This window comes from Carcharodon carcharias, chromosome 3, assembly GCF_017639515.1.
Source record: "Carcharodon carcharias isolate sCarCar2 chromosome 3, sCarCar2.pri, whole genome shotgun sequence".
Taxonomy (NCBI): Eukaryota; Metazoa; Chordata; class Chondrichthyes; order Lamniformes; family Lamnidae; genus Carcharodon; species Carcharodon carcharias.
The window spans coordinates 97,982,667-97,999,618 of record NC_054469.1 but is presented as its reverse complement, the minus strand read 5'-3'; the positions used below and the strand labels follow the sequence as shown (position 1 = coordinate 97,999,618).

General features: G+C 43.9%; 1 protein-coding gene across 1 annotated transcript in view; it reads left to right on the top strand.

Moving 5' to 3' along the window:
• The window catches only part of LOC121276590 (ATP-binding cassette sub-family A member 13-like), a 242,695-nt gene that overhangs the window by 58,974 nt on the left and 166,769 nt on the right, over positions 1-16,952 (top strand). Inside the window, exons 13-14 of the mRNA XM_041185175.1 lie at positions 1,232-1,408; positions 15,470-15,782. Coding sequence (XP_041041109.1) covers positions 1,232-1,408; positions 15,470-15,782 — 490 coding nt within the window. The remainder of the gene's footprint in view (positions 1-1,231; positions 1,409-15,469; positions 15,783-16,952) is intronic.

The window sequence follows — 16,952 nt, the reverse complement described above, 5'->3', positions numbered from 1 at the left end:
GTGCAGCTCCAACAGCACTCAAGAAGCTGGACACCGTCGAGGACAAAGCAGCCCACTTGATTGGCACCACATCCACTAACATTCACTCCCTCCACCACTGATACACAGTAGCAACAATGTGTACCATCTACAAGATGTACTACGGGAATTCACCAAGGCTCCTTGGACAGAACCTTCCAAACCCATGACCACTACCGCCTAGAAGGACAAGGGCAGCAGATACATGGGAACACCACCACCTGGAAGTTTCCCTCCAAGTGCCTCACCATCCTGACTTGGAAATATATTGCCATTCCTTAACTGTCGCTTGGTCAAAATCCTGGAACTCCCTCCCTACAGCATCGTGGGTGTACCAGCACCACACGAGCTGCAACAGTTCAAGAAGGCAGCTCATCACCACTTTCTCAAGGGCAATTAGGGATGGGCAATAAATGCTGCCCCAGATCCCTTGAATGAATAAAATAAAAAGCTGAAGAAAATGGTTGGACATTTGGAAGAAAACTTGGGAAAACAGTACATTTCCAAAGTTATATATGAAGTAATGTAAATTAAGAAGCTAGAATGGCAAGAGTGAGCAGAACTTCTCATAAAATAGTGTGAAGAGTTTTAGAAACAATTAGCAGAAGTGCAATTACAGAATGTGAGCTTGAAAGATAGCACAGAGGAATTATGCTCTGCTAAAGAAAAACTGATCAGCATAGAGAACCAGCTTCCTTGTTGAAAGATGAGTTTGTAAAGGAAAAACAAGAGCTGATGAGAGCACTGGAATGTCACTCACAAGAAGTAGAATACTTAAAAGCGGATTTGAGACACTTAAAGGACGAACTTGTAGAAACGAATTCAACAAGATAGATCACTTAACATTTGATGAGCTTCAAGCATTAGAAGTCCCTAGTAAACATCATGTAAAATGAAGCTCCTAGTTTATACCCTTTATGATATATTTGTAAATAAAGAGTTACAGTTAACCTATATATGACTACGAAGATTTCTTCAGGCCTACCAAACTGTAGCCAACACCCTACAATAAAGAGCAGTATCATGCCCTCTATGGCTAAATATCTTGCACTCATCAGATTCACGTATTTAGAATTGGCAGCCGGAGCCTGTTTTGAAGGGCCAACCCATATTAAAATCAATATTTTCATGTGAGGAAAGAAAGTCAGAAGAGAAGAACAAAAGTCACAATAATCTATTTAAACTAAAAGTTGGAAAACCTTGCATTTTTCAGAAACGACAATCAACCAGACAATGAATGATCCAGTTATACAACAGATCACTGTCCTCTCACAGATGATGGTGAATATCTCATCCTGCATGTTACTAGACCGCTTCAAACATCTGGAATCTAAAGAGGAGCTGGAGCAGAGAGTACAAGAGCTAATGGAGAAAAACACATTCCTAGCGAGTAAGTTCTTGCAAATTATGATACCTTCCATCCAAGAAATGTCTGGGGAACTGTGGCTGAATTTTTTAATATTGTTTCTGATCAATTCATTTATCTTATCAAGGCAATGCTATTAAGAGAGAGATTATTTTCTAATGTATAGCATTGTCCTCTATTACGATTGCCTTTTATAATTTTAATTGAATTTAGTAATAGAGGTAAACACTAAAGGTCTTGAACTTAGAATATAAAACTGTAACATGGGCAAGAATTTACCCGTCGGTGAGCAGGGGTGGGGCAGAAAATGACACGGAATGATGTCAGGCAGAACTCCCGATGTCATCCCGCGTCATTTGCATTTTCAGGTCGGCAGGGGTGCAGTCAAGTCAGCTGTGTGCCCGCCAACCTATTGAGGCCATTGAAAAATCAATTAAAGCAATTATTGGATCTGCCGCTCCTATCTTAAGGTTGGCAGGCAGGTCAGGAGCGCTGGCGGCCACCTGAAAAAGCATGAAACCTCATCCACGGGCGGGATGGGGTTTCATGACTGAATTAAAAAAATTAAGATTCACTTTTACTTGTCACATGAGGGGACGTGGATGGCAAGTGAAATTTTGGACACAAAAACTTCTTCCCTTTGGGAACCGACGTACCTGAGGCAGCACTTAGTTTCATGGAGATCAGAGCGCTCCTTCATGGGTATGCACAAAGGAGCACATTACTGCATTTGTCATTCCCCCCTGCCCACATAGGGAGCGCATAGCGCTTCTGTGCAGGTGTCACGCTGGGCGGGGGGGCTGCTGATCGGAAGGCTGCTCCCACACTTCCCCCCCAACTGGGGGAAAATTTTGCCCATGAGAGCTAAACACATTCATGTGAAATTCATTTTTGCTATTTTAGCGGAGACATTAAACAGACCTATTTGTTTCAACAGTGGACTTTTACCTTGGCTCTTTAACTTAGCCATAGAATTAACATCCCATTTCTGGGTTTCCAGGCCAATGACAGAGTAAGGACATTAAGATGACCTGCAGGTGGTCAGAATGCCTGCATCCAGGATTATTTCTTACGGGAAGAAGAATGCTGGCAGGAACACATGGGAAGGCTGTCATACAACACCACCACTTCCCCCACCAACTTCCCCTCCCCCCGTTGCTCTGACTCTTCTCGGGAGTTGATGCTGGAACTGGTAAGGGCCAGAAGGGAGATCCTGTAGATGGGAGGAAGGGTCAACCATCCAAACCAAACAGGCATAGCTGGAAGTATTAGAAGGGCTGAGCAACAGAAGTATGATCCCTCACAGCTGGATGCAGTGCTTCAACTTTGCTCCTAGTCCCTCTTTTTGGATACAGAGATTTGTAATTTGTGACCTTTCCACACCAATGCAGATGGAGGTGGGAAACATGTAAATTTGGTATACTCACCTCAGCTGCGTGATTGTAGTGTAGGGCCAAGCAGGTCCCGTGCTTCTGTCTGTACCTCCAAGCTGCTATAACTCCTATGATCAGCAGAGGGCACCAGCATCATTGTTTGCACATCAAGTGCTCCAGTCATTTTGCTCTTCTTAGGGGCAAGCTGTACCTTAACGGAAAGCTGTACAAATGTAAATTATTTCAAAGCGAACATCAGGGCAGGACGAGAGTTCTATAGTGATAGATGAGGTGTTGGAAGCATTAGTATTGCACATAAATATGAGAAGTGGTGAGTTTATTCTGCAGGGGCCAAGAGACCCTCAAGGACCTTCCTGAGTGGGGAGCCAGATCAAATGGACAGGACGGTCAAATCCCAGAGTGTGGACCTATGAACCTTGCAGTGGTGTCACAAGAAGTCTAATTAACTCATGCAGGTGGTCAGTGTAGTGAATGCATCTTCACATCACATCTCTTACCCAACACAGTACCAGATCCTCAAGCTGCTCAATCACTCACACAGCGCCAGTCCCTGACCCTGAGGAGTCACAGATGAATTTTGCTACAGAGGACTCACATGAGGATCTCAGTGCAGTGCATGTTGATGAGTGCTGATGAGCATCTACACCCAGATGCTGGGTGAATTGACTACCCTCTAGACAGCCTCCTGTCACTGCCAAGGAATATGGAGCAGCCCAGTTCTAGCTTGACAGAGGGGTTGGCATAGAACTTGCCCTCTGCGCAGCCTGTGCTCTATTTCCCTGTGATGCTGCAGACCTAGAGGCACTGCAAATGCAGCTGCCAAATCTGTTGCAACCTTAGATGAGGAATAAAAGAAAGACTTGATTTTGTGTAGACTGATTACACAAGCGGCATTATGTGAGGCAATTTCCTGACCTCTAACTGATGTAAAATCAGCACAATGTAAAGCCAGCCAGATTAGTGAATTGATGAATTATTCCAACCTTCATTCTGCACAACAGTGGAGAGATACAGTTAGCCTATCAAACATCCATAAGTTCAAGACCCACTTACAGAATGACACAGTAAGCATTTAAACCAATCCTACATTTTTGTATCGGGAGTACGAAAGCTGTCACAGCTTTATGTGCATATTCCATATCAGTTCAAAAGTCTGCTTGAAATACATTTAGCTCATCAGGTGGTTGGAAAATCATAAGCTGTTCAGTGTAGTTTTTTCCACTGTTCAGAAGGTAGATAACTAATTGCATACCTGGTAAGAAAATCTGAAACTTGGGGGTGACAGGTACTGAAGCAGAAATATGGAGGCCAAGTATGTAAATATGCTCTTGTATATCTGGGGCTCTTGGAGAGAGTAAACAGTTGTAGCTGAAGTTTCCTCATTGAATTGATGAAATTGCTGTTCACTAGGTTATGGTGTACATCCACTGTGATCAGCAAGATGGTAACAGTGCACTCAGACACTTGGGCTGAATTTTTGTTGTCCTGCGCAGGTAGATTAGGAGGCAGCACTGGAAGTAAAGTTACAAAAAAGCGCAACAGGTCAGCCTGCCTCTGAGCGATCTTGCAGGAGGCGGGGTCAATATAGCAGAGGCTTCCCATCCATCAGTGGGAGGCAAACAATTGGCTCTAGGAGAACATCGATGGTACCATTGGGATCTTCCCAATGATAGATGGTCTGAGCATATTAAAGTATCATTTGTATGCTGGGTTTTATGGTTTGTACTTCATTGGGTAGGTATGATATATTTTTCTTTGAGAGAAAGATTTAATAATTAAAATTAAATCCTAGCTGTATTTGTATGCTTATTTTTTTAATCAGAGCTAGGAGCTGACCTAGTTGTAAAAACAGCATTATGTAAATTTCTTTCAGTACCTGTTGAAGAATGGAGAGGTTTCATTGCAGGTATTAAGGAAAAAATCATATCAGTGCAGCTTTCTTAATGCTCTTCCTCACAGCAGGGCAGTCACACATCATGATTAAAAAAATAAAGCTTCACTCTGATGTAACGACCCATATGGGGTGAGGGGTTAGGTCATTGGGTGGCAGCAAGTGCTGTACAGCTAATGACTGTGTTGCTCCGCACTCCGATTGAAGGCTGGGATGGGAGCTCTGGAACAAGATCCAGGCTCTGTTTACATTATTTCACCTTTGGTGTAACACTGGCATAAAACCCACCTCCAGAGCAGTGCAGTTTAATGGTGACGTGCTTCAGACTGAACAGCTTCTTGGCTTGTACACTGTTAGCCATTCTTCCTGCAGTTCATGCAGAATTCAGTCTGGCAAAATCTTGATAATCCAAACATAGCTGTTGACTTTGGTTAATTTTTAACGACATACTTATGTCTAGCTGTACAGTGCTGCTGATGCTATATCTGGAACGGTCTTCATGAAACAGTTTTTTTTGAAGATTACAATCCGTGCCCATAGATAGCATTTTTACCTGAGCCATAAAGTTATAGGTTTAAACCCTATTCCAGGCAAAGAGTTACATTGAGCTAAAAATTTGGTCACACTTAGCACCACCTTGAGTAGCACAATGGGAAATGGAAACAGCGGCCACCAGATTCTACATCACACAGGGTCCATCAGTGCTGTCATAGGCTTAGTCACCACTTTCATGCAGGTAATGATCGGCTCCAAGCGCTGTATGATGCCTTCTGCCTTTGGAGCCAGACTCACTCCTCCATGCTTCTAGATAGTGGTAGGAGGCTGACTGGCATGCCTGCCAATTCCTCAAAAATCTCAGTATACATCACCATCAATGTTCTCCTGTGTGCCACTCTTGAGTTCCATGCAGCGGAATTCATCTGTAACTTGCCCTCCGGGCAGCTGGCACACCATCTACACTTTCCACTGGCCTGGCTGCAGCCCACTCATGCCTGACTCATCAACACTGTACTAGCCTCTAATGTTTATGGATTGTCAGTTGGTGGCTGGGTTTGTACGTGACAAAGCCTCCTGCTTTGTGGGGTTCCTGCTGCTCTTCCTCCAAGCTCTGCTGATGTTGGCCAGGCAGCAGATCTTTGGGAATTGAGAGTATGCAAGGTGAGGGATGAGATGGTGAGAGGGAAAGCAGGAGTTCCATGGACACACTACTGCAGTGTCTAATTCCTATGCCACAGAAAAGCAATCCCACCTAAAGTTTGAGACCTTCATTACATTATGTCCATCAGTACCAGCTGTTACACCACAAAAAAATGAATTTCTATTGTTTATATTAGATAACCGACTTGATCAGGTTTTAACTCCACTTGCTGGCTGACTTGAAGTTTGTGGCTAGTTACACAATTGTGGCCTGAACAGATCATGGTATATGGGCATGGTGGCACAAATAGAACACCGCTCTGCTAAACAAATTGTTCACCCACCATCCAAGTCTGTTTTACCAATAATGCACAGATCAGTTTTTCAATTTTAAGTAACTGACTTTGCTACCTAGTTTTTATCATTGGGCAATAAGTTCAGTTACAATGCCCTCTAATCAAATAGCCTATTAACAATATAGTCTTACATATGGTTAGGCATTTGTTGAGACAGCCTTATTCAACATGAACCAGTTACATTGTAAGGAAGTAAAAAAATCCTGAAATTAATCATTGGCAAGTTACAATTATGCACTGAATAAAAACCCAGGTGATAGAATACAGAACACAAACCCATTTAATTTGTAATTTACATCCCTGTATAAGTGTGCAGTAAATGCAGGAATGTTACATATCAGGATGAAGATGGGGAGGGAATTATGGAGGAGCATAAAACAGTCACTTATCGTCATCGTGGACAGCCTCTGTTATGCCAAATGCCAATGGCTGGACCCATGACCTGGAGCACCATCTCCATGAGGGACCTCAGAAGATGAAGTCATAGGCACACCCCCCACCCAACTCACATCCTCCATCTGGTTTTATGGATTGCCCTCATATTGTGCACAACCTCCTCCTCCAAGAGAGAGAGTAAAATGTCAGTGGTTGTGTGGCAATGTGCTTGGATGATATGCCTGTCATAGCGAATAGTTGGAGGTCTGTGAAAATAGTGAGAGCTGGGTACGATGCTGGCAGCCTGGGAGGTGTGTAAGGGTGAAATGCAGTATGTGAATGCCAGGTGTGTATCCTTAATGCCAGGGAGTGCTGCTGGGTGAAGTGTTTTGGAACAGCTTGAGTTATGTGTCAAATGGTTGCAAGTCTTTTTTTTAATCAAGGGTGCTCATATAATTAGATCAACTTATTTTGTATAAGGACTTCCTCATTATATACCACTCCATTTAGTTGATTAGCTCAAATCTATGAAGTACTTGGAACAGTTTCCCACAAACACAGTGGACACAAATACACTGGAAACTAGATTAAGCCTATTCAAATTAACATAATGTAGCTTTTATAATTGCCTCATTAAGGATTTAACCTGGTTAAAGTAAAATCAATCATTCATGCCCAATTGTTGCAAGAGAGACTCTAATCATTTCCCCTTGATGTTCAATGGCATTACCATCACCGAAGCCCCACTATCCTGGGAGTTATTTTTAACCAGAAACTTAACTGGACTAGCCATATAAATACTGTGGCTACAAGAGCAGGTCAGAGGCTATGAATCCTGCAATGGGTAACTCACCTCCTGACTCCCCAAAGCTTGTCCACCATCTACAAGGCACAAGTCAGGAGTGTGATGGAATACTCCCCGCTTGCCTGGATGAGTCCAGCTCCCACAACGCTCAAGAAGCTGGACACCATCCAGGACAAAGCAGCCCATTTGATTGGAACTCCGTCCACTAACATTCACTCCCTCCATCACTGACGCACAGCAGCAGCAGTGTGTACCATGTACAAAATACACTGCGGGAATTCACCAAGGCTCCTTAGACAGCACCTTCCAAACCTACGACCACTACCATTTGGAAGGACAAGAGCAACAGATGGATGTGAACACCACCACCTGGAAGTCCCCCTCCAAGTCTCTCACCGTCCTGACTTGGAAATATATCACCATTCCTTCACTGTCACTGGGTCAAAATCCTGGGACTCCCTTCCTAACAGCAATATGGGTGTATCTACACCACATGGACTGCAGTGGTTCAAGAAGGCAGCTCACCATCAACTTCTCAAGGGCAACTAGGGATGGACAATAAATACTGGCCCAGCCATTGAAGCCCACATCCCATGAATGAATAAAAAAAACACTAGTGCCTTTTTATTATATATAGTTAAACACAGGGATTATAATTTGTGAAATCTTAATGTGAGTTGTATATCAATTGTGTTTAATTATATGCAGATAGAAGGCATTAATTGGGGTGTCATTTGAGCAGGTATAAAGAGACACTTACTGAAAGTGAGGGCAGATGAGTTAGGTATATGGCTGTAATGTTTCACTTTAAATGTTGGACTGAGTAAAGCTTGGCTGTAGTTCTATCCTTCACCAACTGCTTTTCTTGAATATAACACTTATGAGCTAGTCTGTGCAAAAATACGTATTGTTGTGGAATTTAAAACAAAATCCATCTCCAGTGCTCTCTCCTCCATAGCTCATGTTATTATTTTGCTAAAGTGACCAATATCTGTGAATCTAGGCAGTGACTATCCTTGCACTGTTCAACTGTTTCAACGTCTTAGCCCAGCCAGAAGAAAATGCCCTTAGGCAGCTCACTGATTAGGAGGTGGGAAATTGGGTGCTGCTGCAAGTTCTTAAGAAACTACAGCAGCTAAAAGGGAGGGTGTTTTTGTAGGCAAAACAGGAAAGCTACATTTTGAAGCTGCAGGAAGGAGTCTTGGGTGAGAAGGGTTCAGGCAAGGACCCAAAGGTTGACAGAGGAGGTCCCACCACATTGCACACACTCAGACTTTAGAAGAGGACATCATTTAGCAATTAGTAACAATAATGGCATGAAAAACCTGGCACAGCAAGTTTTTTTGGCATCTTCCTTCCCTTTGCTTGTTCCACTTAACTCTTGCATTCATGCATTCACTGGAGGGCCAGCTCCCATCTTAACTGTTGACGAGGACACAATTGCAGGCTTTAAAACAAAGGTAATTTCTGTTATTGAATATATTGAGCATCTTGCCAGGGAACTTCATAAAACATGTTAGATAGTATTGTGGAATCCATTGCCAGCTTGTGCCTAGTTCTCAAACATGGCATTGGCACTCCCCAATTAACCATGGAATAAGTAAACATCTCAATGGCTTTTGCAGCTGAAAGGCCCACACAAGAGTTTCCAACACCAGTATTAGCTTCTATTAGAGATGCTCATTCTTAGTCTTCTCTCAGATCATGAATATTTTATAGAGCAGGATTTTCCAGTTGGCAAGCGGGGGAGGGGGGGGTGGTGGGGGCAGGGCCCACTCGCCAAGGCATAAAATGATGTGCGGTGACATCGGGCCCCATTTAAATTTTCAGGTGGGTGGGAGCTCAGCAAAATCAGCCATGCACTCGCCGACCTGTCAATGGCCAATTGAAGCCATTGACAGAGCAATTAATCTAATTAGTGGACCTGCCCGTCCAACCTTAAGGTTGATGGGCAGGCTAGGAGCCCTAGTGGGCTTCAGAAAAAGCATGAAACATCATCCATGGGCAGGATGAGGTTTCATGTAGGTTTTTAAAAATCCTGCCCATAGTCTTCTGTCCCACAATTCAATAGGAGTGCTTTCCTGCAGTCTGATAGTGGAGGGGATGTTGTGCAATAGGAATGGCCCATGAGGCCATCTCTCATAATGAGAACACTTAAGTACCCTCATAACCCACTGAACCAATATAAACCACAGTACCAGAAAGCAAGCCATGTCTGAATGTCCAACTTCTAGAAGCCACAGATCTTGAAATCAAAAGAGCCCTTGAACAAATAATAGCAGCCTCTCTGTGCCCATGGTCAAGCCAGCTTGAAACATGTTGTAGAAGCGCCAAAGTAAATATAGTGCAGAATGAGAGCACTTTAGTTAGGCACTAGGGGCAAATTACCAAAAATAATTTAAGGGCTTTTCTTTAAGAGCACTAAATTACAGTGCTGAAATCTTAGGAAGCTGTGCATGCTTCTATAGGGGATGAAAATTGCCTTCATTGTTAAGATGAGAGATGCAGCTGAAGGATGGGCTTCATTGTACAATGATGAGGGAGACGTATGTTATTGTAAAGCTCTCCTTTGCCTGCAAAACAGCCACTACATTCAAACAGTTTCAACAATATATTAAATTTAAGGGTTTAGCAATTATCTTCTTATACATATTTTATATTTGTTTATCTTGAAAAAATTAGGCAACAAGTCATGAGGATGAAATAGATTTATAATATAGTCAGCGTTTTGACAGGACTGAATTACAGTACAGCTGTGATAACTGGATTCACGAGTACTTATGACAATGGTGCAATGAATGTTTAGTTGCTCATTCTTTGATTACCATATCTTAGTAGAGAATCTAACTTCACAAGACCAAAATTGTTGGACAACCCAGTTACCTTGATGAGCTACACTAATGATCTCACTTTCTAAGCAGCACACTGGCTGAATTTTACATTGTGGAACTATAATGATATGATAGGCAGGCAGGCTCTGAAATCAGCAGCCTGTTTGCCATTTTGAAATTATTAATTAAGGGCTGTTTGATCTAGCTAACTGTCAATTGACTACAATAATACGTTCCCGACACAATAATAAGATGCATGCACGTGAAACTTGCCTGGTGGGAAGCACGATTCATTTTTCTGGTTCTCAAGATGAGGCAGATATAAAGGCTGGAGGTGGGTCCATGTCTGACTTTAGCAGGGGAGGCTGTTGACAGGTATTTCTTCCAGAGATTGTTGCTGTTTGTAAACCTGTGATCATAATCAGGGCTATATCCCTCAGGGGAGGGTCCAAAAAATTGGTGCTCTGGTCATCTTTGAGCACTGCACTATTTGTGGTGAGAAACGGTGTCCACTATGGGCATTGCATATCCTGTGGGTGGTACCTTGTCCAGTGAGGAGAGGAGGGGGGGACAAAGGAGAAGGAGGAGGCCTGCTATCTAGGGACAGGAGTGACATGAGGTGCAGGAGCTAGAATGGACAAGCTGCTGCGGAATGAGGGGCTGTGGAGGGGAGACAGCAGCAGGCACTCAGATATATGTGGAGGCCATGTCCTGCCAACCATGTTTACAGGGTGTGAATATCATATCTTCAGATGTCAGAGTGACAGTGTCTTCACAGACTTCACATTTCATGAGAGACTGTCACATTACTATGTGACATACTTGGGCCTGAGATAGTCTCCAATTATGTTTGTGGCCACCTGATGCCTGTGGTAATAAAAGCAACAGTCATCCTGAACTTCTTTGCCTCTGGGTCATTTTAGGCCACCTCTGGAGACTTGTATGGGAACAGTCAGCCTGCAGCACGTCACTGCTTAAAGTTATTCATTGATGCCATGATTAGGTGTAAAATCAAAATATTTATTTCACTGCAGACAATAGCAGTCAATTGGAAAGAGCCAGAGGCTCTGCAGCCATGGCTGGCTTCCCACGGGTATAAGGGACATTTGATTGTATCCCTGTAGCCATCAAAGCACCAGCAGGGCAGCCAGGGGCTTCCATCTACCTCAAGGGATACCACTCCATAAAGATGCAGATTGTGTGTGACCACAATCAAAGAATCATGCTCGTGTGTAGCAAGGTACCCGAGAAGCAGTCATGATTCATGTATCCTCAGACACCCCCAGGTGCCGGGAATGTTTCGGGCCTGGATGTTTTCATGGATGGCTGCTTGGAGACAAAGAATACCCCCTGAAGAAATGGCCGATGACTCCAGTTCAAAGTGCTAGGGTAGAAGCTGAGCGCTGTTACAATGAAAGCCACACAATGACACCATCCATCATTGAGCAGATTGCTCACGGTGAGATTCCGATGCCTGGGTAGATCAGCTGGCTCACTCCAATACGCAGCAACCAGAATCTCCCTCATGATTGTTGTCTGCCGTGCACTGCAGAACCTGGCCCTCCAGAAAGGGGAAACCCTGTTGGAAGAGGAATTGAGGGAGACAGGATGGTTCTCTGATGAGGAGTCAGAGGAGTAGGAGGGTGAGTCACAGCAGGCAACTGGCCAAGCAGGTCCCAGAGAAGGTCTTGATAGCTATAAGACACAGGAAGCTCTGATCATCGGAAGATTCCATTAGCTGAGTCTCTCAAACTCCATCCGTTTCATGGCCAGTGACACCTTCTCTATGCAACTCCATGACATAAACCCTAGTACCGCGTATCAGCATTGTTACTGAGACAATTAATGTCAATTGGAAGGACACACACAATCACAGTTTCAAATTAGAGCATACTGTGAATCCTTATCCATACATTGACACACCGTTAATGAACAAATGCAGCTGGATAATATTTGGAAAACAACAATCATTTACGTACACAATAACTCATAAAAATGTGCAAATCTCAAAAATAAGAAAGGCACCCATGTGCACTCAAGTGTAATGTTAAGAGTAATGTATGGTTTTCTTACTTTCAGAAAGATTTTGATGAAGTCTCACATAAGAGGTTAGTGTGCAAAAGTAAAGCACATGGTATTGGAGGTAACATATTGGCATGAATTGAAAATTGGTTAACAGACAGAAAACAGAGAGGAGGAATAAATGGGTCTTTTACAGAATGGCAAGCAGTAACCAGTGCGGTACCACAGGAATCCAGCTATTCACAATATATATATCAATAATTTGGATGAGGGAAACAAATTAATATTTCCAGATTTGCTGATGACACAAAACTAGATGGGAATGTGACTGGTGAGGAGGATGTTAAGAGACTTAAGGAAGATTAGACAAGTTGAGTGAGTGGGCAAATACATGGCAGATGCTGTATAACATGGGTAAGTGTGAAGTTATCCACTTTGGTAGGAAAATCAGAAAGGCAGAATGTTATTTAAATGGTGATAGATTGGGAAATGTTTGTGTACAAAGGGACCTGGGTGTCACTGAAAGAAAGCATGCAGGTACCTGAGGGCCAGGGGTCTGAGAGTGAGATCAAGCTGCCCCACGGCCCTATCACGTACACACTGTTGGAGGCCAACTATCGAGTCAGTGATGGAGTTCAACCCGCACAGCAGTGCAGGAGTGATGTCCTGGGCCAAGGTCTCCATGGCGGCTGCCAGCCTACCAGTGTGATATCAGTGCATTGACATGTCAGCGTTGTCACCTTAGCCAGAAGGTGATTGGACTCCTCCGTCATGCCTTACAATCTGAGGAGTGCAGCAGACATCCCTTCCTGTTGTCCCTAGCTTGCCTTTGCAGCTCCAACAACTGTGACATGACTGAGTCCAGAGGCTCGTCATCTGACTCGGACTGAGTAGATTTCTGGCCTCCAGCAGTCCTCTGAGTGTCGGAGACCTGGGAAGTCCCTGCTGCTAACTGCTGTGGATCAGACAATGCGATGTGCTTGCCAGATTGTAAACCCGAGGCTACTCTAAAGCTAAGTCCCATCGAGGTGTGTCTCTCTGCACTGGTGGAGGATGTGGGTGAGCGCTGTGACAGGACTTCAATGCCTTTAGATTCCACTTCAAAGGTTTCTTCAGGGCTTGACTGGAGGCCTGGGTCATGGAATCCATTGGCTGTTGCCCAGATGTGCCTGAGAAAACAAGGAGAGATAATTAAAGCATGGCAGTGGCCAGTGAAACAGGACACATTACTCACAGCATTGTTGCCTGATGGATGTTGTACTACTGGTTCCTCACTTGGTAGAGCACTGCCGACTTCACTGTCTGCACAGAACCAGTCCAGACCCTCGACGGCCAGTTGGATGGCTATATTTTCAAAGTATGTGAGGACCTTGATTTCAGGCATTCTTCCACCAGTCTGTGACATTTCCCTCTTGTTGTGTGCCAACTTGTCCTGCATGAATAGAAATGGAGAGAGTATAAGCAAGATGCCTGCCAGGCCAAATGATAAGTATACTGGCCTGTTTGAGTGGTGAGTGGTCCCACAGATGGGATGAGGACAATGAAGGTGTGGATGAGAGAGTGAATGGTGATGTCCCTTGAAGTAGCAGTGAGTGGGATCCCTGTGTATGTGTGATGGGTTTGTGAGTGTGCGAGTTGAGAGTGATGAGAAGAGTAACTTACCCTGGCGGAATGGAGGAGATCATTCAACCTTTTTTAGGCTGCTGTCCCCTTTTTTGTAAGGCATTGGCTCTGACCACCACTGCCACTGCCTCGCATGCTGGATTGGTCATGTTGCTGTCCCTCCTGCAGTCAGAGCGGGGGTAGAGGACATCACGGCGGGCCTCCACGTCGTCCAAAAGGCGCATGAGGGATGCATCACTAAACTGTGGGGCCGTAGTCTTCTTACATTTTGGGCCGTGCCTCCCATGCAGCTGTCCTTGTCTGGAATCACTAAGAGGTGTGCGCATGGTTGTACTTTACGTATGGCGCCTAGCGTGATGAAGCGCCGAGGCATAACAAGCGAATGAGGGCCTGCCTGCCATGGAAATGGCATGTTTCTCAGGAGTGCATAATTAACGAGGCGGGATTAGGATGACATGGCATGAAAAGCCGCTGTTGCGGCTGGCAGGTAAAACTCCCTTTCTCCTTTCTGCTATTGCACTTAGTGCAAATCAGGGATGATTCTGCCCTTGCTGTGAAATTTTCTATGAAGTGTCTTGAGATATTTCTTTTTATGATAAAGGTGCTATATCATTCTATATCAGTACATATTGCTGTTGTTGAATAAATTAAGATCAGCCTTTGAAATCTGGCTTGTTATAGTCTGCTACCATTGTTCACATCCTCCAATACCACACAACTGAAAGCCTTGTAGATTTGATACACTATCATATGAAAAGTATTTTTCATAGATTACTATTATATTGTTATTATTTGCCTTTTAATTGTGAACAAGAAATTAAAGGCCTCAATATTTTGAAGTTTTTATCCTTATATATCAGTGAACTGAAAATAATTTACTACTTACTGCCATATGCATGTGAATGTAGGAAAATTGGAAGAATCACTGGTACAATATCTGTAACCCAGTGGCCTTCTAGTTATACTGTGTGAATATTGGTGTGCAAAGTCTCCCACACGGAGTCAGACAGCGGGATAAGCCTGGAAGGGTGGGAGGTGACAGGGATTGGTGATCCTGATTGAAATTCAAACAGTTACGCTACTGGCCAGAGGAAGTCCGGAAAGAGCAACCCTGTTCCTCCTAGCCCCACAAAGATTTTTTTTTAAATCCTGGACCACGCTCTAAGTGGCCTCCAACTGTTGTTCTCTATCTGCTATAATAAGCTCTTTCTGTTTGTACATGAAAATTGCACTCTGGGTCCAATAACTGATGTGCATATTTGAGCAAGATTTTGCCTATTTCACATTTTTACTGGGTGGGCTGCTTGCTCATTTACAGGCAAGCCTGAAAATTGTATCAGGAAAATCATCGTCGTCAAAGGGATGGCTGAGGTCCTGCTTGGTTTTCAACTGCTGGCTGCCCATTCTTCAGGTGAGAACCAGATGGGCAGGAGTTGAAAATCATCCTGAAAGCTTTTACTGTGTACCTGAGCACTGAAAGGATTTATTATTCTGATATCCCAAATCTGCGAGTACGTATAACTATGACTAGTGATTATCAACATAAATTTTCTAACTAGATTAAAAAAAACGTATAAAGTGTAGCCATAGCTGATATGAAAAAAACTTTGGATCACATTAATAAAGATGAGTTGCTTTACTATCTTTCTAGGTGTATTGTTCGACGTTGATACTAACAACACCTCGAAAAAGACACGATCATTGTCTTCCACACTTCTATCTAAAGTGAGCTACACTATCAGAACAAACATTCTCCACAGTATGCCAACAGATCGACTGGAAAATCCCAAGTGGGAATCTCAGCCCCAAAAATTGCCAACAGACAGTTTCCATTACAATCGTATCTTTGTTCCGTTGCAAGATATGATTGAGCGAGCATTCATTGAACTACAAGTTGGTCAAGATGTCCCAAACCCTGCAGTACAGGTGCAAGCAATGCCATTTCCCTGCCACATCAATGATCAGTAAGTAAGCTGCACAGACCCTTAACACCTAGGTTTCATTACTGCATGACATACAATAAATCGATGCTGCCTGAAATAAAAACAGAAAATGCTGGACAGACTCATCAGGTCTTGAATGTCTGTAAGGAGAGTAATAGAGGGTTGGATTTTACAAGGTGCCGTGTTCTCTGCCAATGTCCCCCAGTTAAAAATCAATGGAGAGCCAACCATGATAAAGCTGGCTGCCCTGAAGCCATTTAATGCTTGGAGCAGTGCTAATTGACTTAAGGCAAGACTTTTGTCCCTATAGCAGGAGGAAGTCTTGCCTTAGAGAGGTTCTGGCCAATCGGATTGGCCAGCTGCTTCATAGTCCTAGCAGCACCAGGTTCGAGCAGTGGCTACTGCTGGGACTAGAGGCTGTCCCCGAACAAGACGAGCTTATGGAGGCTGGTCTTCACATAAGCCCAGGGTATTACCAGGGCCATGTTAACAGGCCCCAGCAATGGGAATGAGGTATGTGGGCACCAGGGTTGAGACATGAGGGTGAAGGGTTAAACCTTGATAAGACCTTGGTGACAGGGTTCCCTGATGGGCACAGGGGACCCCCAAAGGAGATCACCCCCTTGCCAGACACCACCCTGTAAAGCTGCCAGGCTACCCACCTGATGTGGGCCTCTCCTGTCGTGAGTAAAATAGCAGTGGGGTCAGGCTGAGATAGTTGGCCATTTGAGGGCCTCAACAGATCCAAGGGCACCTCCACTGCCCCCGTAAAGCTGGAGACAGGTAAAGGCAGCCGGGAAGGCGGCAAGTAGGCCATGCTTTTTACAAGCCACCTATTCTCCAGTCCTGCCAGCAGGGGGTGGGGCAGCATAAAACTCAGCGCAGAGTTAATGTTTCAGTCTGTGACTTTTTATCAGAAATGTTTCTTTTCAGTTCTGATGAAACATCACAGACCTGAAACATTAACTCTATTTCTCGTTCCACAGATGCTGCCAGACCTGCCCAGTATTTCCACTATTTTTTGTTTTTGTTTGAGATTTATAGCGTTAGTATTTTACTTTTGTAAGGAAGTTGCCTGACTGATTAATAGTTCAAAAATTACCTGTGGTAAAAGCATTTTGTGCTCTGTCCATTAATGTGAGGACTTGTACTGTATATTTAGAGAGTTTCTTTCTGGCACAATGAAAATGT